Source organism: Onthophagus taurus, chromosome 5, assembly GCF_036711975.1.
Source record: "Onthophagus taurus isolate NC chromosome 5, IU_Otau_3.0, whole genome shotgun sequence".
Classification (NCBI taxonomy): Eukaryota; Metazoa; Arthropoda; class Insecta; order Coleoptera; family Scarabaeidae; genus Onthophagus; species Onthophagus taurus.
Window position 1 is genome coordinate 8334249 of NC_091970.1, and position 19901 is coordinate 8354149.

Below are 19901 nucleotides of genomic sequence, written 5' to 3' on the forward strand. Positions count from 1 at the left end.
ATTCCCCGTTAATTTTGCCAACTTTACAATAATTTGACAGGTTATAGAAAAAAGCGTCTACTTTTTGAGACTTATCCTAAGGACAGTGTCATTTAAGTGTGTTGGATTGCGTGTAATACATCTAAAAAATTAAGCATTTTAACGCAAATAATATCAATAATTAATTTTAAGGTTAATTTGATTTTAAAAATCATATTTGACATTTGACATATTCGATTAAAAATTCTCGTTTATCATTAAAATTAAAAAAATTTTAGGTCAAAAACTAAATTTTCAGTTTAATAAAAAAAATAATGCAAGATTTATTTCGAAATTCATAAAAAGTAGGAAATGTTTACAAACAAATCGATAAATGTGCTTTTTACTTTTTACATTTGACAGCGACGACAACAAAAGCGAACAAAAGTGAGGTTAAGCGTCATGGACACTTTGACATTTGGTACTCACAGGTGATTTTTTTAACGAAAAATTAATTCGTTCGTAATTAAAACGTGCGTTTTACATTTTAGATTGATCCATTTGGATTTTAAAGGGGCCCCGCCGAAACCGAGTTATCTCGAGAAGGTTGGTTGTTGTTGTTTTTTTAATTTTTAGGTTATTGCGCAATGTCAACATTGATGATGTAACTCATTGATTTATTTACGATTTATTTTCGTTCTTTCTTTTTTTATTGTAGTTTTTTCCTTTAATAAAAGATATCGGAGCGACGGGGATTCTTTTAGAATGGGAGGATACGTTTCCGTACACGAAAGAATTGCTTCAAATTGGGGGTTTGTCGAACAGTGCCCAAGCAAGTGGAGCACCGTACACAATAGAAGAAGCAAGGCATATACTTGAATTAGGTAAAAGTTGTTTAATATAAATCAAATTTAATTTATTTATTATTTTTATTAGCTGCTGATTGTGGGTTAGAAATAATACCCTTAGTACAAACATTTGGGCATATGGAATTTGTATTAAAATATGAACAATGGAGGGGATTACGCGAAGTTGAAGCTTATCCAAGTTCCATGTGTCCAAGTAATAGTGGTACAATGTCGCTTGTACGGAGTCTAATTAAACAAATTGTCTCTTTCCACCCAAACATCCAATACCTTCATATTGGGGCTGATGAAGTTTGGCACATGGGGTTGTGCCAGGCTTGCTCAAAACGAGTACAATCAAATAAATATGGAAAAGCTGCTCTTTATTTAGATCATGTAACCGAAGTTGCTCAATACATCAAAGAAAATTACCCAAATTTGCGAGTTATCATTTGGGATGATATGCTACGAACAATTGATGAGAACATTCTTCAAGAATACTACATTGGAAATTTGGTTGAACCAATGATTTGGCATTATAATAGTAGGGATACTTTTCAATTAGGAGGGCAATTATGGGAAAAGTATGGGAATGTTTTTACAAATGTTTGGGCTGCAACTGCTTTTAAAGGGGCTACAAGCAGTTGTCAAATTCTTCCTGTCCATAAATTCCATGTTAGTAATCATGAGGCGTGGTTATCTGAGTTAGGGATGCATGTGGGGAAGGTTTTGAATTTTAGAGGGATTGTTTTAACAGGGTGGTCAAGGTAAATTATAAAAATTTTGTTTAATTAGCTCAAAAATAATTAGGGGAACAATTTTTACGAAACCTGTAATGTTTTAAATAATAAGTTACATTCAGAGTTGAGCTACTTGCAGTAAAAATTTAATTTATTCAACACTTTTTTACTTAGTAAGTAATTTACTGCCAGTACTTTCAAACTGTAGGTACTTAATACTTGTATTTTCAGTATTTAGCTTAAATTGTACTGGATACTTGTTACTTGTTTGACATAAGAAGTACTTGAAGAACTATTTGTTTACTCCAAGTAGTTTATTTACTTCCAGTACTTTCAATAATAAGTAAAATAACAATTTTTTAAAGTTTTCTTCAAAATCCTAGATAATCTTAGGAATTCTATGAAATATTTAATGAAAATACTACAAGAATCTTTAGGTATCCATAAAAATTGATGGATAGCTTAGAAAATGTGTCTAAATTCCTTAAAATTTTTTATTCTTTAAAATATTCTAAAAATTTGAAATTTTGAAGAAATCTCTGCAAAATTCTAGATAACTTTAGGTATTTTGAAATATTTTTATGGTATACTTAAAAATCCGTTGAAATCTTTTGGAAATCTCCTGGAAATATTAAAAAATGCACACATAAGTGTCTGGGAAGAATTAAAAGTCCTAGACATTCGTAATAATCCTAATTTTTCTAAAAAATCACTCAAAAATCTTGGATACATTCAAAAATCCTAAGATATTCCTAAAAATCGATGGGTAGCTTTGAAAATGTGTCTAAATTCCTTAAAATTTTTTGTAATACCCAGTTGATTATGAAAATTATTGGAAATCGTTTCAAAATCCCTAGATATGTTTGGAAATTCTTATAAAATCTTCTAAAAACTTGAAATTTTGAAGAAATCTGCAAAATCTTAGATAACTTTAGGTATTCTGAGAAATTTTTATGGTATACTTAAAAATCCGTTGAAATCTTTTGGAAATCTCCTGGAAATATTAAAAAATGCACACATAAGTGTTTGGGAAGAATTAAAAGTCCTACACATTCATAATAATGATTGGATATCCTTGGAAATCCTAATTTTTCTAAAAAATCATTCAAAAATCTTGGATACACTCAAAAATCCTAAGATATTCCTAAAAATCGATGGGTAGCTTTGAAAATGTGTTTAAATTCCTTAAAATTTTTAGAAATAACCAGTTGATGATGAAAATTATTGGAAGTCGTTTCAAAATCCCTAGATATGTTTGGAAATTCCTATAAAATCTTCTAAAAACTTGAAATTTTGAAGAAATCTGCAAAATCTTAGATAACTTTAGGTATTCTGAGAAATTTTTATGGTATACTTAAAAATCTGTTGAAATCTTTTCGAAATCTCTTGGAAATATTAGAAAATGCACACATAAGTGTTTGGGAAGAATTAAAAGTCCGGGAAGAATTAAGATATCCTTGGAGATCTTTCTAATTTTGCTAAAAAATCATTCAAAAACCTTGGATACACTCAAAAATCCTAAGATATTCCTAAAAATCGATGGATAACTTTGAAAATGTGTCTAAATTCTTTAAAATTTTTAGAAATACCCAGTTGACGATGAAAATTATTGGAAATCGTTTCAAAATCCCTAGATATGTTTGGAAATTCCTATAAAATCTTCTAAAAACTTGAAATTTTGAAGAAATCTGCAAAATTCTAGATAATTTTAGGTATTCTGAGAAATTTTTATGGTATACTTAAAAATCCGTTGAAATCTTTTGGAAATCTCCTGGAAATATTAAAAAATGCACACATAAGTGTTTGGGAAGAATTAAAAGTCCGGGAAGAATTAAGATATCCTTGAAAATCCTTCTAATTTTTCTAAAAAATCATTCAAAAATCTTGGATACACTTAAAAATCCTAAGCTATCCGTAAAAATCGATGGATAGCTTTGAAAATGTGTCTAAATTCCTTAAAAATTTTGGAAATACCCAGTTGACGATGAAAATTATTGGAAATCGTTTCAAAATCCCTAGATATGTTTGGAAATTCCTATAAAATCTTCTAAAACTTGAAATTTTGAAGAAATCTGCAAAATCCTAGATAACTTTAGGTATTCTGAGACATTTTTATGGTATACTTCAAAATCCGTTGAAATCTTTTAGAAATCTCCTGGAAATATTAAAAAATGCACACATAAGTGTCTGGGAAGAATTAAAAGTCCTAGACATTCGTAATAATCATTGGATATCCTTGGAAATTCTTCTAATTTTTCTAAAAAATCATTCAAAAACCTTGGATACACTCAAAAATCCTAAGATATTCCTAAAAATCGATGGGTAGCTTTGAAAATGTGTCTAAATTCCTTAAAATTTTTAGAAATACCCAGTTGATGATGAAAATTATTAAAAATCGTTTCAAAATCCCTAGATATGTTTGGAAATTCCTATAAAATCTTCTAAAAACTTGAAATTTTGAAGAAATCTGCAAAATCTTAGATAACTTTAGGTATTCTGAGAAATTTTTATGGTATACTTAAAAATCCGTTGAAATCTTTTGGAAATCTCCTAGAAATATTAAAAAATGCACACATAAGTGTCTGGGAAGACTTAAAAGTCCTAGACATTCGTAATAATTATTGGATATCCTTGGAAATCTTTCTAATTTTTCTAAAAAATCATTCAAAAATCTTGGATACATTCAAAAATCCTAAGATATTCCTAAAAATCGATGGGTAGCTTTGAAAATGTGTCTAAATTCTTTAAAATTTTTAGAAATACCCAGTTGACGATGAAAATTATTGGAAATCGTTTCAAAATCCCTAGATATGTTTGGAAATTCCTATAAAATCTTTTAAAAACTTGAAATTTTGAAGAAATCTGCAAAATCTTAGATAACTTTAGGTATTCTGAGAAATTTTTATGGTATACTTAAAAATCCGTTGAAATCTTTTGGAAATCTCCTGGAAATATTAAAAAATGCACACATAAGTGTCTGGGAAGAATTAAAAGTCCTAGACATTCGTAATAATTATTGGATATCCTTGGAAATCTTTCTAATTTTTCTAAAAAATCTTGGATACACTCAAAAATCCTAAGATATTCCTAAAAATCGATGGGTAGCTTTGAAAATGTGTCTAAATTCTTTAAAATTTTTAGAAATACCCAGTTGATGATGAAAATTATTGGAAATCGTTTCAAAATCCCTAGATATGTTTGGAAATTTTTATAAAATCTTCTAAAAACTTGAAATTTTGAAGAAATCTGCAAAATCCTAGATAATTTTAGGTATTCTGAGAAATTTTTATGGTATACTTAAAAATCCGTTGAAATCTTTTGGAAATCTCCTGGAAATATTAAAAAATGCACACATAAGTGTCTGGGAAGAATTAAAAGTCCTAGACATTCGTAATAATTATTGGATATCCTTGGAAATCTTTCTAATTTTTCTAAAAAATCTTGGATACACTCAAAAATCCTAAGATATTCCTAAAAATCGATGGGTAGCTTTGAAAATGTGTCTAAATTCTTTAAAATTTTTAGAAATACCCAGTTGACGATGAAAATTATTGGAAATCGTTTCAAAATCCCTAGATATGTTTGGAAATTCCTATAAAATCTTCTAAAAACTTGAAATTTTTAAGAAATCTGCAAAATCTTAGATAACTTTAGGTATTCTGAGAAATTTTTATGGTATACTTAAAAATTCGTTGAAATCTTTTGGAAATCTCCTAGAAATATTAAAAAATGCACACATAAGTGTTTGGGAAGAATTAAAAGTCCTAGACATTCGTAATAATCATTGGATATCCTTGGAAATTCTTCTAATTTTTCTAAAAAAATCATTCAAAAACATTGGATACACTCAAAAATCCTAAGATATCCGTAAAAATCGCTGGATAGCTTTGAAAATGTGTCTAAATTCCTTAAAATTTTTAGAAATAACCAGTTGACTATGAAAATTATTGGAAATCATTTCAAAATCCCTAGATATGTTTGGAAATTTCTATAAAATCTTCTAAAAACTTGAAATTTTGAAGAAATCTGCAAAATCTTAGATAACTTTAGGTATTCTGAGAAATTTTTATGGTATACTTAAAAATCCGTTGAAATCTTTTGGAAATCTCCTAGAAATATTAAAAAATGCACACATAAGTGTCTGGGAAGAATTAAAAGTCCTAGACATTCGTAATAATGATTGGATATCCTTGGAAATCTTTCTAATTTTTCTAAAAAATCATTCAAAAACCTTGGATACACTAAAAAATCCTAAGATATTCCTCAAAATCGATGGGTAGCTTTGAAAATGTGTCTAAATTCCTTAAAATTTTTAGAAATACCCAGTTGACGATGAAAATTATTGGAAATCGTTTCAAAATCCCTAGATACGTTTGGAAATTCCTATAAAATCTTCTAAAAACTTGTAATTTTGAAGAAATCTGCAAAATCTTAGATAACTTTAGGTATTCTGAGAAATTTTTATGGTATACTTAAAAATCCGTTGAAATCTTTTGGAAATCTCCTAGAAAAATTAAAAAATGCACACATAAGTGTCTGGGAAGAATTAAAAGTCCTAGACATTCGTAATAATGATTGGATATCCTTGGAAATCTTTCTAATTTTTCTAAAAAATCATTCAAAAATCTTGGATACATTCAAAAATCCTAAGATATTCCTAAAAATCGATGGGTAGCTTTGAAAATGTGTCTAAATTCTTTAAAATTTTTAGAAATACCCAGTTGACGATGAAAATTATTGGAAATCGTTTCAAAATCCCTAGATATGTTTGGAAATTCCTATAAAATCTTCTAAAAACTTGAAATTTTGAAGAAATCTGCAAAATCTTAGATGACTTTAGGTATTCTGAGAAATTTTTATGGTATACTTAAAAATCTGTTGAAATCTTTTGGAAATCTCCTGGAAATATTAAATAATGCACACATAAGTGTTTGGGAAGAATTAAAAGTCCGGGAAGAATTAAGATATCCTTGAAAATCCTTCTAATTTTTCTAAAAAATCATTCAAAAATCTTGGATACACTTAAAAATCCTAAGCTATCCGTAAAAATCGATGGATAGCTTTGAAAATGTGTCTAAATTCCTTAAAAATTTTGGAAATACCCAGTTGACGATGAAAATAATTGGAAATCGTTTCAAAATCCCTAGATATGTTTGGAAATTCCTATAAAATCTTCTAAAAACTTGAAATTTTTAAGAAATCTGCAAAATCTTAGATAACTTTAGGTATTCTGAGAAATTTTTATGGTATACTTAAAAATCCGTTGAAATCTTTTGGAAATCTCCTAGAAATATTAAAAAATGCACACATAAGTGTCTGGGAAGACTTAAAAGTCCTAGACATTCGTAATAATTATTGGATATCCTTGGAAATCTTTCTAATTTTTCTAAAAAATCATTCAAAAATCTTGGATACATTCAAAAATCCTAAGATATTCCTAAAAATCGATGGGTAGCTTTGAAAATGTGTCTAAATTCTTTAAAATTTTTAGAAATACCCAGTTGACGATGAAAATTATTGGAAATCGTTTCAAAATCCCTAGATATGTTTGGAAATTCCTATAAAATCTTTTAAAAACTTGAAATTTTGAAGAAATCTGCAAAATCTTAGATAACTTTAGGTATTCTGAGAAATTTTTATGGTATACTTAAAAATCCGTTGAAATCTTTTGGAAATCACCTGGAAATATTAAAAAATGCACACATAAGTGTTTGGGAAGAATTAAAAGTCCTGGACATTCGTAATAATCATTGGATATCCTTGGAAATCCTAATTTTTCTAAAAAATCATTCAAAAATCTTGGATACATTCAAAAACCCTAAGATATTCCTAAAAATCGATGGGTAGCTTTGAAAATGTGTCTAAATTCTTTAAAATTTTTAGAAATACCCAGTTGACGATGAAAATTATTGGAAATCGTTTCAAAATCCTTAGATATGTTTGAAAATTCCTATAAAATCTTCTAAAAACTTGAAATTTTGAAGAAATCTGCAAAATCTTAGATAACTTTAGGTATTCTGAGAAATTTTTATGGTATACTTAAAAATCCGTTGAAATCTTTTGGAAATCTCCTAGAAAAATTAAAAAATGCACACATAAGTGTCTGGGAAGAATTAAAAGTCCTAGACATTCGTAATAATGATTGGATATCCTTGGAAATTCTTCTAATTTTTCTAAAAAATCTTTCAAAAACCTTGGATACACTCAAAAATCCTAAGATATTCCTAAAAATCGATGGATAGCTTTGAAAATGTGTCTAAATTCCTTAAAATTTTTAGAAATACCCAGTTGACGATGAAAATTATTGGAAATCGTTTCAAAATCCCTAGATACGTTTGGAAATTCCTATAAAATCTTCTAAAAACTTGTAATTTTGAAGAAATCTGCAAAATCTTAGATAACTTTAGGTATTCTGAGAAATTTTTATGGTATACTTAAAAATCCGTTGAAATCTTTTGGAAATCTCCTAGAAAAATTAAAAAATGCACACATAAGTGTCTGGGAAGAATTAAAAGTCCTAGACATTCGTAATAATGATTGGATATCCTTGGAAATTCTTCTAATTTTTCTAAAAAATCTTTCAAAAACCTTGGATACACTCAAAAATCCTAAGATATTCCTAAAAATCGATGGATAGCTTTGAAAATGTGTCTAAATTCCTTAAAATTTTTAGAAATACCCAGTTGATGATGAAAATTATTGGAAATCGTTTCAAAATCCCTAGATATGTTTGGAAATTCTTATAAAATCTTCTAAAAACTTGAAATTTTGAAGAAATCTGCAAAATCTTAGATAACTTTAGGTATTCTGAGAAATTTTATGGTATACAGTCAACGCCCGCTTAACGTACGCCCGCTTTACGTACGTTCGCAGATACGTACAAGACGTTTTATGACCTCGTGTTCGTACAACGTACATTTGTCATCCGCATTAACGTACATCGGCGATTCAATTTCTTTATTTTTTTTATAGAAAGTGAATGATTGAATTCAAATAAAACTAGAAAAGTAAGAACGTTACTTTTACATTTTATTCTAATTTAAAAAGTTATAAATAAACGATTATTAACTTATCGATTCTTAAGTTTTTTTAGTTAAAAATTGTTTTAAGGTTAATTGCCTAAGGCCAGTCTTCTTTTTCTCTATGTACATGGTTTTGTAACAAGTAAACGCATCACGGAGCATACCTACAACATTAGAACTTCGTTCCATATTTGGGTCTACATTCTCTATGACATCGGCGAGATTTTAGATTTTATTTAAAATTTCACTTAAAGTTTCTAAGTTTAATACATTTTCTTTGGGCAGGTCTTCAACAGCGCCATCGTCATTCGTTTCGACATTATCTGTCTTTTGTAATTCCATGAGATCTTCGATAGACAACTCTTCGTCATGTGATTCTATTAACTCTTCGATATCTTCTTCGTTTATTTCCAAGCCTAAGCGCGTTCCAATTTCTATCACGCCTTCTACAACTTCGTTTTGAAGATTTTCAACATTTGTTCCTTCGTCATAAACAAATTGCGGGCACAACTTTTTCCACGCTCTTTTCATTGTCGTTTCTTTAACTTCATCCCAAGAGGCAGATATATTTTTAATTCCATTATGAATATTGTAATCTTTCCAATAAGACTTAACCGTTAATTCCTTATTATCATCAATAGCTTTAATCATGCTTACCATAGTTGCACGTAAATAATATTTCTTAAACGCGGCTATAACGGTTTGGTCCATCGGTTGGATTAATGATGTCGTATTTGGTGGCAAAAATACTCATTTAACGTTATTGGATGCCCTGGGGCATTATCAAGAAGTAGTAATGCTTTAAACGCTAAGTTGTTTTTAGAGCAGTAATCTTTCACTTCTGGAATAAAGTTGTTTCTATACCAATCTTCAAATACAGATTTCGTGACCCAAGCTTTACGATTTGATTTCCAAATCACTGGCATTGATGACTTTGATACACCTTTAAGCGCTCTCGGATTTTCACTATGGTAAACCAATATTGGCTTCAATTTAAAATCACCTGCCGCGTTACCACCTAGTAATAACGTTAGACGATCTTTGGCAGCTTTATATCCCGGCATACGTTTCTCATCTTTAGTGATATATGTGTTGGAAGGCATCTTCTTCCAAAACAATCCCGTTTCGTCAACATTAAAGATTTGATGTGGACTGTAATTTCCATCATGGACAATAGCTTTTAGTGTTGCTATAAATTCACTAGCAGCGTTAGAGTCTGCACTCGCTGCTTCTCCTGTCAATTTCACTTTAATTAAGTTGGCCCTGATTTTAAATCTTCTAAACCATCCCCAACTTGCATTAAACGTATCAGTTGCGTTCTCATCCATTTTTTTCTTAATTCTGAATAAATTTCCTTAGCTTTTTGTTGGATAGCAGAAAGACTTAAAGGAATATTTCTGTGTAATTGAGAGTCTAACCAAACTTTCAAAGTCCCCTCCATTTCTTCCATCACATTAGAGCGTATACGAGTACCTGAAGTTTGTTGAAGATTTACCCCATCTTTAACATAACACTTCAAACATTCTTTTGATTTTACTATTGTGTTAACTGTTGATCTACTGTATCCTAAACGTCTTCCTATTTCCGCTAGTTTTTCACCCTTCTCTGCCATTTCAATAATTTTCAGTTTTTCAGCAAAAGTAATCGGTTTTCTTCTTTTCGAACCTTGTTTTATCTCGCGGTCACCTTTCCTTTTATTCATTTTCAACTTTTTATTTCCAAAATCTCGTTTGATCGAAATGTATTGACGCGGACGATGTCTGAAACGATCTGAAGCGAACTCAGGCCGTGTATCAATTGAATTCACAAAGATATTTTTTCGTCCGGTCTCTTTCGGTAAATCTCCTATGCAAAATGTGGTAAAATAGAGTAGTGTAACGAGCAAAGTAGGAAAGTCCCGAGTCGGCCGTAAGTGTACGTTCGTACGAACAAGTTTGTACGTTCGTGCGAACAAAGATCATCTTGGAACCAATTAAACATAAATATACGTATTCTTATGGATATTTCGTGTTCGTTTAACGTACATTCGTTATACGTACGGAAACTCAGGAACGCATTGTGTACGTTAAGTGAGCGCTCACTGTACTTAAAAATCCGTTGAAATCTTTTGGAAATCTCCTAGAAATATTAAAAAATGCACACATAAGTGTTTGGGAAGAATTAAAAGTCCTAGACATTCGTAATAATCATTGGATATCCTTGGAAATTCTTCTAATTTTTCTAAAAAAATCATTCAAAAACATTGGATACACTCAAAAATCCTAAGATATCCGTAAAAATCGCTGGATAGCTTTGAAAATGTGTCTAAATTCCTTAAAATTTTTAGAAATAACCAGTTGACTATGAAAATTATTGGAAATCATTTCAAAATCCCTAGATATGTTTGGAAATTTCTATAAAATCTTCTAAAAACTTGAAATTTTGAAGAAATCTGCAAAATCTTAGATAACTTTAGGTATTCTGAGAAATTTTTATGGTATACTTAAAAATCCGTTGAAATCTTTTGGAAATCTCCTAGAAATATTAAAAAATGCACACATAAGTGTCTGGGAAGAATTAAAAGTCCTAGACATTCGTAATAATGATTGGATATCCTTGGAAATCCTAATTTTTCTAAAAAATCATTCAAAAATCTTGGATACACTCAAAAATCCTAAGATATTCCTAAAAATCGATGGGTAGCTTTGAAAATGTGTCTAAATTCCTTAAAATTTTTAGAAATACCCAGTTGATAATGAAAATTATTGGAAATCGTTTCAAAATCCCTAGATATGTTTGGAAATTCCTATAAAATCTTCTAAAAACTTGAAATTTTGAAGAAATCTGCAAAATCCTAGATAATTTTAGGTATTCTGAGAAATTTTTATGGTATACTTAAAAATCCGTTGAAATCTTTTGGAAATCTCCTGGAAATATTAAAAAATGCACACATAAGTGTTTGGGAAGAGTTAAAAGTCCTGGACATTCGTAATAATCATTGGATATCCTTGGAAATCTTTCTAATTTTTCTAAAAAATCTTTCAAAAATCTTGGATACACTCAAAAATCCTAAGATATTCCTAAAAATTGATGGATAGCTTTGAAAATGTGTTTAAATTCTTTAAAATTTTTAGAAATACCCAATTGACGATGAAAATTATTGGAAATCGTTTCAAAATCCCTAGATACGTTTGGAAATTCCTATAAAATCTTCTAAAAACTTGTAATTTTGAAGAAATCTGCAAAATCTTAGATAACTTTACGTATTCTGAGAAATTTTTATGGTATACTTAAAAATCCGTTGAAATCTTTTGGAAATCTCTTGGAAATATTAGAAAATGCACACATAAGTGTTTGGGAAGAATTAAAAGTCCTGGACATTCGTAATAATCATTGGATATCCTTGGAAATTCTTCTAATTTATCTAAAAAAATCATTCAAAAACCTTGGATACATTCAAAAATCCTAAGAAATTCGTATAAATTTGCGAATATCCCTTGAAATGTTTAGAAATATTTGGTTATGTTTGAAAATTGTAGGAAATTGCTACAAAATCTTTGGATGTATTTGGAAATTTTCATAAAACCTGAATATCTATAGAAATCTCTGGAAACTCGTTCGAATCCTCAAATATCCTGGGAAATTCGAATGGTATCTTTGAAAATCTTATGGGAATACTTGGAAATGCTTATTTGAATCTTTGAGAATCGTTAAAATCCTAGATATTATTAATGGATTATTGGATATCCTTTTTTCTTGGATATTATTGGAAATCACTCAGAAATTACAGGATGCCTTTGAACATTTTAGGAAATTTTTTCAAAATCTCTAGATATATTTGGAAAATTTTGCAAAATGTTATAAAAATCGAAATATGTGTAGAAATTTCTGGAAAATGATAAGTTTCAATAACACTGTTACAGTACAAGAGAATTATTTAAAAATACAAGATATATGTATTGTACATTCAAGGGTTATAATTACTTTGTACTGGGTACTTGAAATTTTATAGTTTCAAGTAAAATTACTTATTACTTCACAAAAAATATTTGTTACCTATTACTGGGAGTACTTTTCCTTTGTACTTGTAACAGCTCTGGTTATATACAGTGTGTTAATTAATTATTGTACCCAACAAAGTATGCAACCAATATCACAGATTGGTACTACAACGCGACGAAAGTTCCTAAAAACGATGGCGACAACTTATTAACTTTAAAAGCCGTTTAAAATATATTTAGATATATCGCGTTGTAACTCGGAGCAATCCATAGGTGAGTTAATAGGTGATTATGACCTCAAAGATGTCATTAATGTAAATATTAAATAGGAGAGGACCTAAGTGGCTACCCTGCGGTACGCCATAAGGCACCATAATAATGTTGGAGAAATAACCTAAAGTACTCAGTTTGGTTCTAAGGCCACGCACATTCTGATAATAAATTGTTATAGACGCCATTAAGCCTTATATTATAAGATATAGAAACGTTTACATTTACAGATTTCGAGAAAAAGTGTTCCTCTAATTTTTTTGTGCAGTGTAAATTAATTTAATTAAATTTTATTTTAGGTATGATCATTATGCTACGTTATGCGAAATTTTACCTTGCGCTATTCCAACGTTGTTTTTGTGCATGAAAACTTGGTTATCTGGAGGATATTCTCAGGATGTTTATACGTGGGTAATAAAAAAAAAATTTTTATGGAGTATTAATTTTATTTTGTAGATCAATCAGTAAAGTATTGGGTTATACAGAAACGGTGCTCCATATGGAACCTCCCATAAGACCGATTCCCATTCCTTCGCAATTATCGTTTCCTGGATGGCAAATTTTAGTTGGTTTTGAGTGGTTTGCCAATATTAAGTCGAAGTATCGAAGCTTAATTGATAGCGATCAGTAAAAAAAAGAATTAATTAAATATTTTTTATTTCTAATTAAACAATTTTAGGATAAACACTTGGTTTAATCAATGGCAGGTGTTAAATAACTACACAAATCCAATGCAAATTGAAAGTATTTTACCCGTACTAGCTAAGTTGGTGTTTTTTAATACACTTTATACTCTATTTTTTTAATGCGGAGGAGTAAAATGAAAAGTCAATTTTACACAAGCGTAATTTTTTAACGCTATTTTTTGGCTAAGAAAAAAACATTCAATGTCAACTTTAATTTTATTGTTATATTTGTCATTTTTATAAAATAACCTTTAAAATGAGTCCAAACATGACATATTTATCTTAAAAAACAAAAAAGTTAGAATAACAAACATTACAGTTCGAACTTTCAACTTTTAATTTTGACATATTTGTCAACTTCATAAAAAATCCTTTAAAATGAGTCCAAACTCGACATATTTAACTTTAATATTAATGGAAATACAATCACTTCCGGTTTGAAACGTCAACGTCAATTTTGACATATTTGTCATCTTCATTAAAAAACCTTTAAAATGAGTCCAAACATGATGAATTTATCTCAAAAAACAAAAAAGTTAGAATAAAAAACGTTACACCCGAAGTTGGCAACAATGAAGTTGGCAATTTAATTTTTAAATATTAATACCAACCTTAATTTTTGATTTTTTTTATGACAAATTTTAAGACATTTTATAAAAATTAAGAATATGTCAAAATGACATTGACATTTCAAACCGGAAGTTGCTTATATCTCGAGTAATATTGGAATTAAACGTATCATGTTTGGACTCATTTTAAAGGATTTTTCACGACGATTACAAATATGTCAAAATTGACGTTGGCATTCTTAACCGGAAGTTGACCATAACTTCATTAATATTGAAGATAAATATGTCGTGTTTGTACTCATTTTAAAGGATTTTTAATGAAGATTACAAATATGTTAAAATTGAGGTTGACATTTTAAACCTGAAGTTAGTTATATAATAGACAACGTCATGGTGTTCTTTCATGATGTATTCTTTATTAAAGAAACCTTTAAAATAAGTCCAAACATGATGCATTTATCTCAAAAAACAAAAATGTTGGAATAAAAAACATTAAACCCGAAGTTAGCATTAAAACACAATTTCGAATTTTCAACTTTTCATTTTAACATATTTGTCAACTTCATAAAAAATCCTTTAAAATGAGTCCAAACTCGACATATTTAACTTTAATATTAATGGAGATACAATCACTTCCGGTTGGAAACGTCAACGTCAATTTTTCCATATTTGTCATCTTCATTAAAAAACCTTTAAAATGAGTCCAAACACGATGCATTTATCTCAAAAAACAAAAAAGTTAGAATAAAAAACGTTAAACCCGAAGTTGGCAACAATGAAGTTAGCAATTTAATTTTTAAATATTAATACCAACCTTAATTTTTGATTTTTTTTATTATATTTTTGTTTTTGTGACAAATTTTAAGACATTTTATAAAAATTAAGAATATGTCAAAATGACATTGACATTTCAAACCGGAAGTTGCTTATATCTCGAGTAATATTGAAATTAAACGTATCATGTTTGGACTCATTTTAAAGGATTTTTCACGACGATTACAAATATGTCAAAATTGACGTTGGCATTCTTAACCGGAAGTTGACCATAACTTCATTAATATTGAAGATAAATATGTCGTGTTTGTACTCATTTTAAAGGATTTTTAATGAAGATTGCAAATATGTCAAAATTGAAGTTGACATTTTAAACTTGAAGTTAGTTATCATATAATAGACAACGTCATGGTGTTCTTTCATGATGTCTTCTTTATTAAAAAACCTTTAAAATAAGTCCAAACTTGACGCATTTATCTCAAAAAACCAAAAAGTTACAATAAAAAACATTAAACCCGAAGTTGGCAACAATGAAGTTAGCAATTTAATATTTAAATATTAATACCAACCTTAATTTTTTATTTTTTTTTATTATATTTTTGTTTTCGTGACAAATTTTAACACATTTTATAAAAATTAAGAATATATCAAAATGACATTGACATTTCAAACAGGAAGTTGCTTATATCTCGATTAATATTGGAATTAAACGTATCATGTTTGGACTCATTTTAAAGGATTTTTCACGACGATTACAAATATGTCAAAATTGACATTCTTAACCGGAAGTTGACCATAACTTCATTAATATTGAAGATAAATATGTCGTGTTTGTACTCATTTTAAAGGATTTTTAATGAAGATTGCAAATATGTCAAAATTGAGGTTGACATTTTAAACTTGAAGTTAGTTATCATATAATAGCCAACTTCATGGTGTTCTTTCATGATGTATTCTTTATTAAAAAACCTTTAAAATAAGTCCGAACATGATGCATTTATCTCAAAAAAACAATAAAGTTGGAATAAAAAACATTAAACCCGAAGTTAGCAACAATGAAGTTAACAATTTAATTTTTAAATATTAATACCAACCTTAATTTTTGATTTTTTTTATTATATTTTTGTTTTTGTGACAAATTTTAAGACATTTTATAAAAATTAAGAATATGTCAAAATGACATTGACATTTCAAACCGGAAGTTGCTTATATCTCGAGTAATATTAGAATTAAACGTATCATGTTTGGACTTATTTTAAAGGATTTTTCACGACGATTACAAATATGTCAAAATTGACATTTTTAACCGGAAGTTGACCATAACTTCATTAATATTGAAGATAAATATGTCGTGTTTGTACTCATTTTAAAGGACTTTTAATGAAGATTACAAATATGTCAAATTTGAGGTTGACATTTTAAACCTGAAGGTAGTTAATTATCATATAATAGACAAATGGACAATTTCATGGTGCTCTTTTATGATATATTCTTTATTAAAAAATCTTTGAGTCCAAACATGATGCATTTATCTCAAAAAAGACATTAACTTTGAATATTTCTAGTTCTAGGTCTAGTGTTAGTTCTAATTTCATATCATTAGAACTAACACAAGATATAGAACTAGAATCATCCTTTTTGGCGCTTTTTGAAAACACTCCTCCGAATTAAAAAAATATAGAGTATAGTACGGTTTAATTAAATTCTTTTTAATTTTAGTCTCCACGTTGAGATTTCCTCCCTCGAAAATTATTTAAAATCGAATTTGGAGCAATACTTTTATCCGTACACGATAGAGGAATTAATTGGAACGTTGATCTTGCCTATAAAGCAGCACGTAAGACAATTATCGTGCGAGTGCGAATCGCAATTATCGTTTGGGTGCCGCGTTCGAGGACAAAAAAGTCTCAATTTATGAAAATCTTTTAACTACTTTTCTACTAGACTTTGTGATATTTCTCGATATAATTTTAATAATGTAAGTATTCTCATGTACCTATTATAGATATTACGATAAGAACTTAATCAAAAAAAAAAAAGAATAATAAGGAAATGGAGTAAGTAAACTTGCACAAATAAAGTATTAATATAAAAACGTTTTATTTTCCTTTGCGTTTTTCCTCAATAAATTGTGATAATTTTAACATTCTCTTAGTTGACCGAGAGAACATAACCTAGAAATTGTGACAGAGAGATTTTTTGTTGGTGAAAATCTTATCTTAAACCGTTTTGTTGGCTTCCAAAAGTATCAATTATTATAGTTCAGCTCCTAAAGCACATTTTTCATCCATTTTTTGAGGTTTTAACGTTATTTTGAGGAAGAAATCCTTGATTTAAATTTGAATTTTTCTAACTTTACTCATTGTTGAAATTTGGCGTGTACTCCAATGTATGTCTAAAAACAAGAAAAGACAACGTTGAATACGAAGTTTTATTACGTTTCATAAAGGAATAAGGGAGAAATCAACGAAAAAAGAATTAAATTTTGAAGGTTAATTCCGAGAAAAATCAAGAGATGACGCTAGTTTCGAAGCAAGAATTTTGAATTTTGAAAAGGGCGCGAAGCTAAGAGCCAATCAGAAACGAGGAAAAAACAGTTGGAGTGCCGGGGTATATAAGGAGATCGCGAAGAGGGAGTGGGAGAGTCGTCGTCGGACCAGCTTCGAATCTACGTCGTCAGATAGAAGAAATTTTGAATCTCAAGAGATAACCTCAAAAATTTAAGATAATTTTTTTAAAGTCAAATCAACTTACGATATTAAAATAAAAAGAGAATCATCCTACAACCTATTCCGAGAACTACTGATACTTCTTCGAGATCATCCAAGACCCTATTTCCGAAGAACAAGCAGTTCAATTTCCTGTAAGAAGAATCCTGTAGATAATCCAGAAAATTAGTTAGTGCCCCAAACACAAGAGACAATCCATAATCCAGATACCACATTGAACTCCTATCCTTTCTTTTTCACAGTGAGTCGGATGATAATTTTATTTTATTATTTAACATAACCTACAAAAAGAAAAATCAAAGAATCAAACTCAAAGAATAACTCACAAGAGTTTCCTATAATTTTGATCAATACTTACTTGTGGGTAAAGATTTATTAGTTTTCTTGAATAACGTTCATTTATTTAATTCTATTTTTCTTCAACGAGTTTGATGACAACTTAAGACGTCGGCCATTTGTTATTTTCAAAGAACGGTCACAGAATAACCAGAAATGACAGTGAGCCCGTCTAGACAAAATGGGGCCTTGTGAATCGCCATTTTATTGGAGTTTATTTTGAGCTAATATCACATCGGTTTATTATTTACTAATAAAAGTTTGACATATTGACTCCAACCTAAAGTCTATTTATGATATACAGCGTGTCCCGTATCTTCCGCATCAGAGCATTATACGGTTGTAGAATACATTATTCTGAAGCGATCTTTCTAATAAAATTTTTTCGAAATGTTTATAATAACCGCACGTTTTGTCTTTGTCGTGCCCCCATGTCGCGAAGACGCTTGCGCGAATCGTAAATTTTAAAGAGTTTGCAGTGTTTCGCGCGTATTTTATGCAGCTTTGAAATGTAATTATTGTAGATAATTGACTTTAATTATAAATTATCGTGGATGCATCAAATAAATTAGAATATATGTACTTTTGTGTGAAATTGACGTTGAATATTGCTTTAAATATCAACTTTATGTAGGTTGTTCATTAAACACTATATTCTTTAAAATTAAATTAATACATATATACATAGTAATTATTAAAAATGTGTACCAAAATATAGTTATTAATTTTTAACATAATTTGTGAGCTCACGCCCTTTAATGAAGTTGTTACATTAATTAAAGATATAAAATATGTACTTAGGGTACTTACTATTTAATGTACATAATATTCTATCATAAAATTTTCATCATATCGATGTAATTATTAATTAAATTTTTAAAAAAATGTTTCAAGAAAAGGAGGGCTTTTTATTACACTGAGATCTTTCCTTCTACCTGCTCAACCAATTTTTAGGCCCAAAAACATCTTTTAACAAATTTTCTTCACTTTCTTAACAAATAATAATTACATTTTAAATTGCTTAGTCCTAAAATATGTTAATAATTATGTTATTATTTATTATACACATGAAACCTATAATATACATAACTAAATATTTAGATTTTAGGTTATGTTTGTGTCAAACATTTATTTGGTGATTTATAAACATCAAGGTCATCAGCTGCTATTAATTTTTAATTCACCGTCCAATAAGATAAAAGCATGCACCAGTCACTCGTATTAATGAAGTTGGGAACATACGTTTAATTCTGGATACTGTCACTTATGGCGTTGCTTTCGATTACAGAACCCATTTTGGCAATTTTTTGAGTTGTCAGTTTGACTGGTTTGACCAGGTTTGACATAGTAATATTTTTATTGCGTTGTATTGTGTACAGTGGAAGAGTTGCTAGCGATTTGAAGAAAAAGCGATTTGTTGTTGTTGCTTTATAATAAGTACACTTTGATTGATGCGGAAGCAGCATTGGATAAATGCAATAAAATTAAAAGGAAACGATGTGGTAAAAATAATAATAAAAAAATTAAAGAATAAAGTCTTTGTTATTCATTTAAAGACTTTTTAATAAACTCTGTACCAAATAATAATTTAATACCTAGTCATGTTTTTTTGTAAAATATTGTAAACGACAAAATTTAATGTGTTTAAAGTTTTGCACAGTTTGTAAAGTTTTGTCGCCAAGCAATATTTTGGTAAAAAATCATCGATAAACCTTTCAAATAACAAATTTAATTTATATTTCCCGCCTGCCAATGATTTCAGCGCTGTAGGTGACAGTATCCAAAACTAATTGCGCATTTTAATCAAACGTTTATAGTTGCCCATCTATATAACAAATATATTATATCTTATCTATGGATAAAAGCGTACTCACCACGTGTTCACGCATGTCTCTTGAGTAGACGGGGGCACGACAGAGACAGATATATATATATATCTGCACTCTAGTGTTTGCTGCCTTAGTCAGCGATATAGGAGATAGTATATATATG

The 19901-nt window shown here is 29.0% G+C and overlaps 1 protein-coding gene, 1 long non-coding RNA gene and 1 pseudogene across 2 annotated transcripts; 1 reads left to right on the top strand and 2 right to left on the bottom strand.

The window, feature by feature from the left end:
• The first annotated feature begins 221 nt into the window (after positions 1-221).
• LOC111414652 (hexosaminidase D-like) lies at positions 222-16935 on the top strand. Its single transcript, XM_023046047.2, has 8 exons — positions 222-449; positions 510-564; positions 677-842; positions 895-1570; positions 13115-13222; positions 13272-13442; positions 13495-13581; positions 16564-16935. The coding sequence occupies exons 1-8, from the start codon at positions 421-423 to the stop codon at positions 16760-16762; spliced, it is 1491 nt and encodes a 496-aa protein (XP_022901815.1). The 5' UTR covers positions 222-420; the 3' UTR covers positions 16763-16935.
• LOC139429846 (tigger transposable element-derived protein 1-like) lies at positions 8375-10647 on the bottom strand (annotated as a pseudogene).
• Positions 16921-18212, bottom strand: LOC139429847 (uncharacterized). Its single transcript, XR_011640416.1, has 3 exons — positions 17932-18212; positions 17599-17854; positions 16921-17239 (listed from the first exon to the last, which is right to left on the bottom strand). It is a non-coding gene; the product is annotated as an uncharacterized lncRNA (long non-coding RNA).
• Between the last annotated feature and the right edge of the window lie 1689 nt (positions 18213-19901).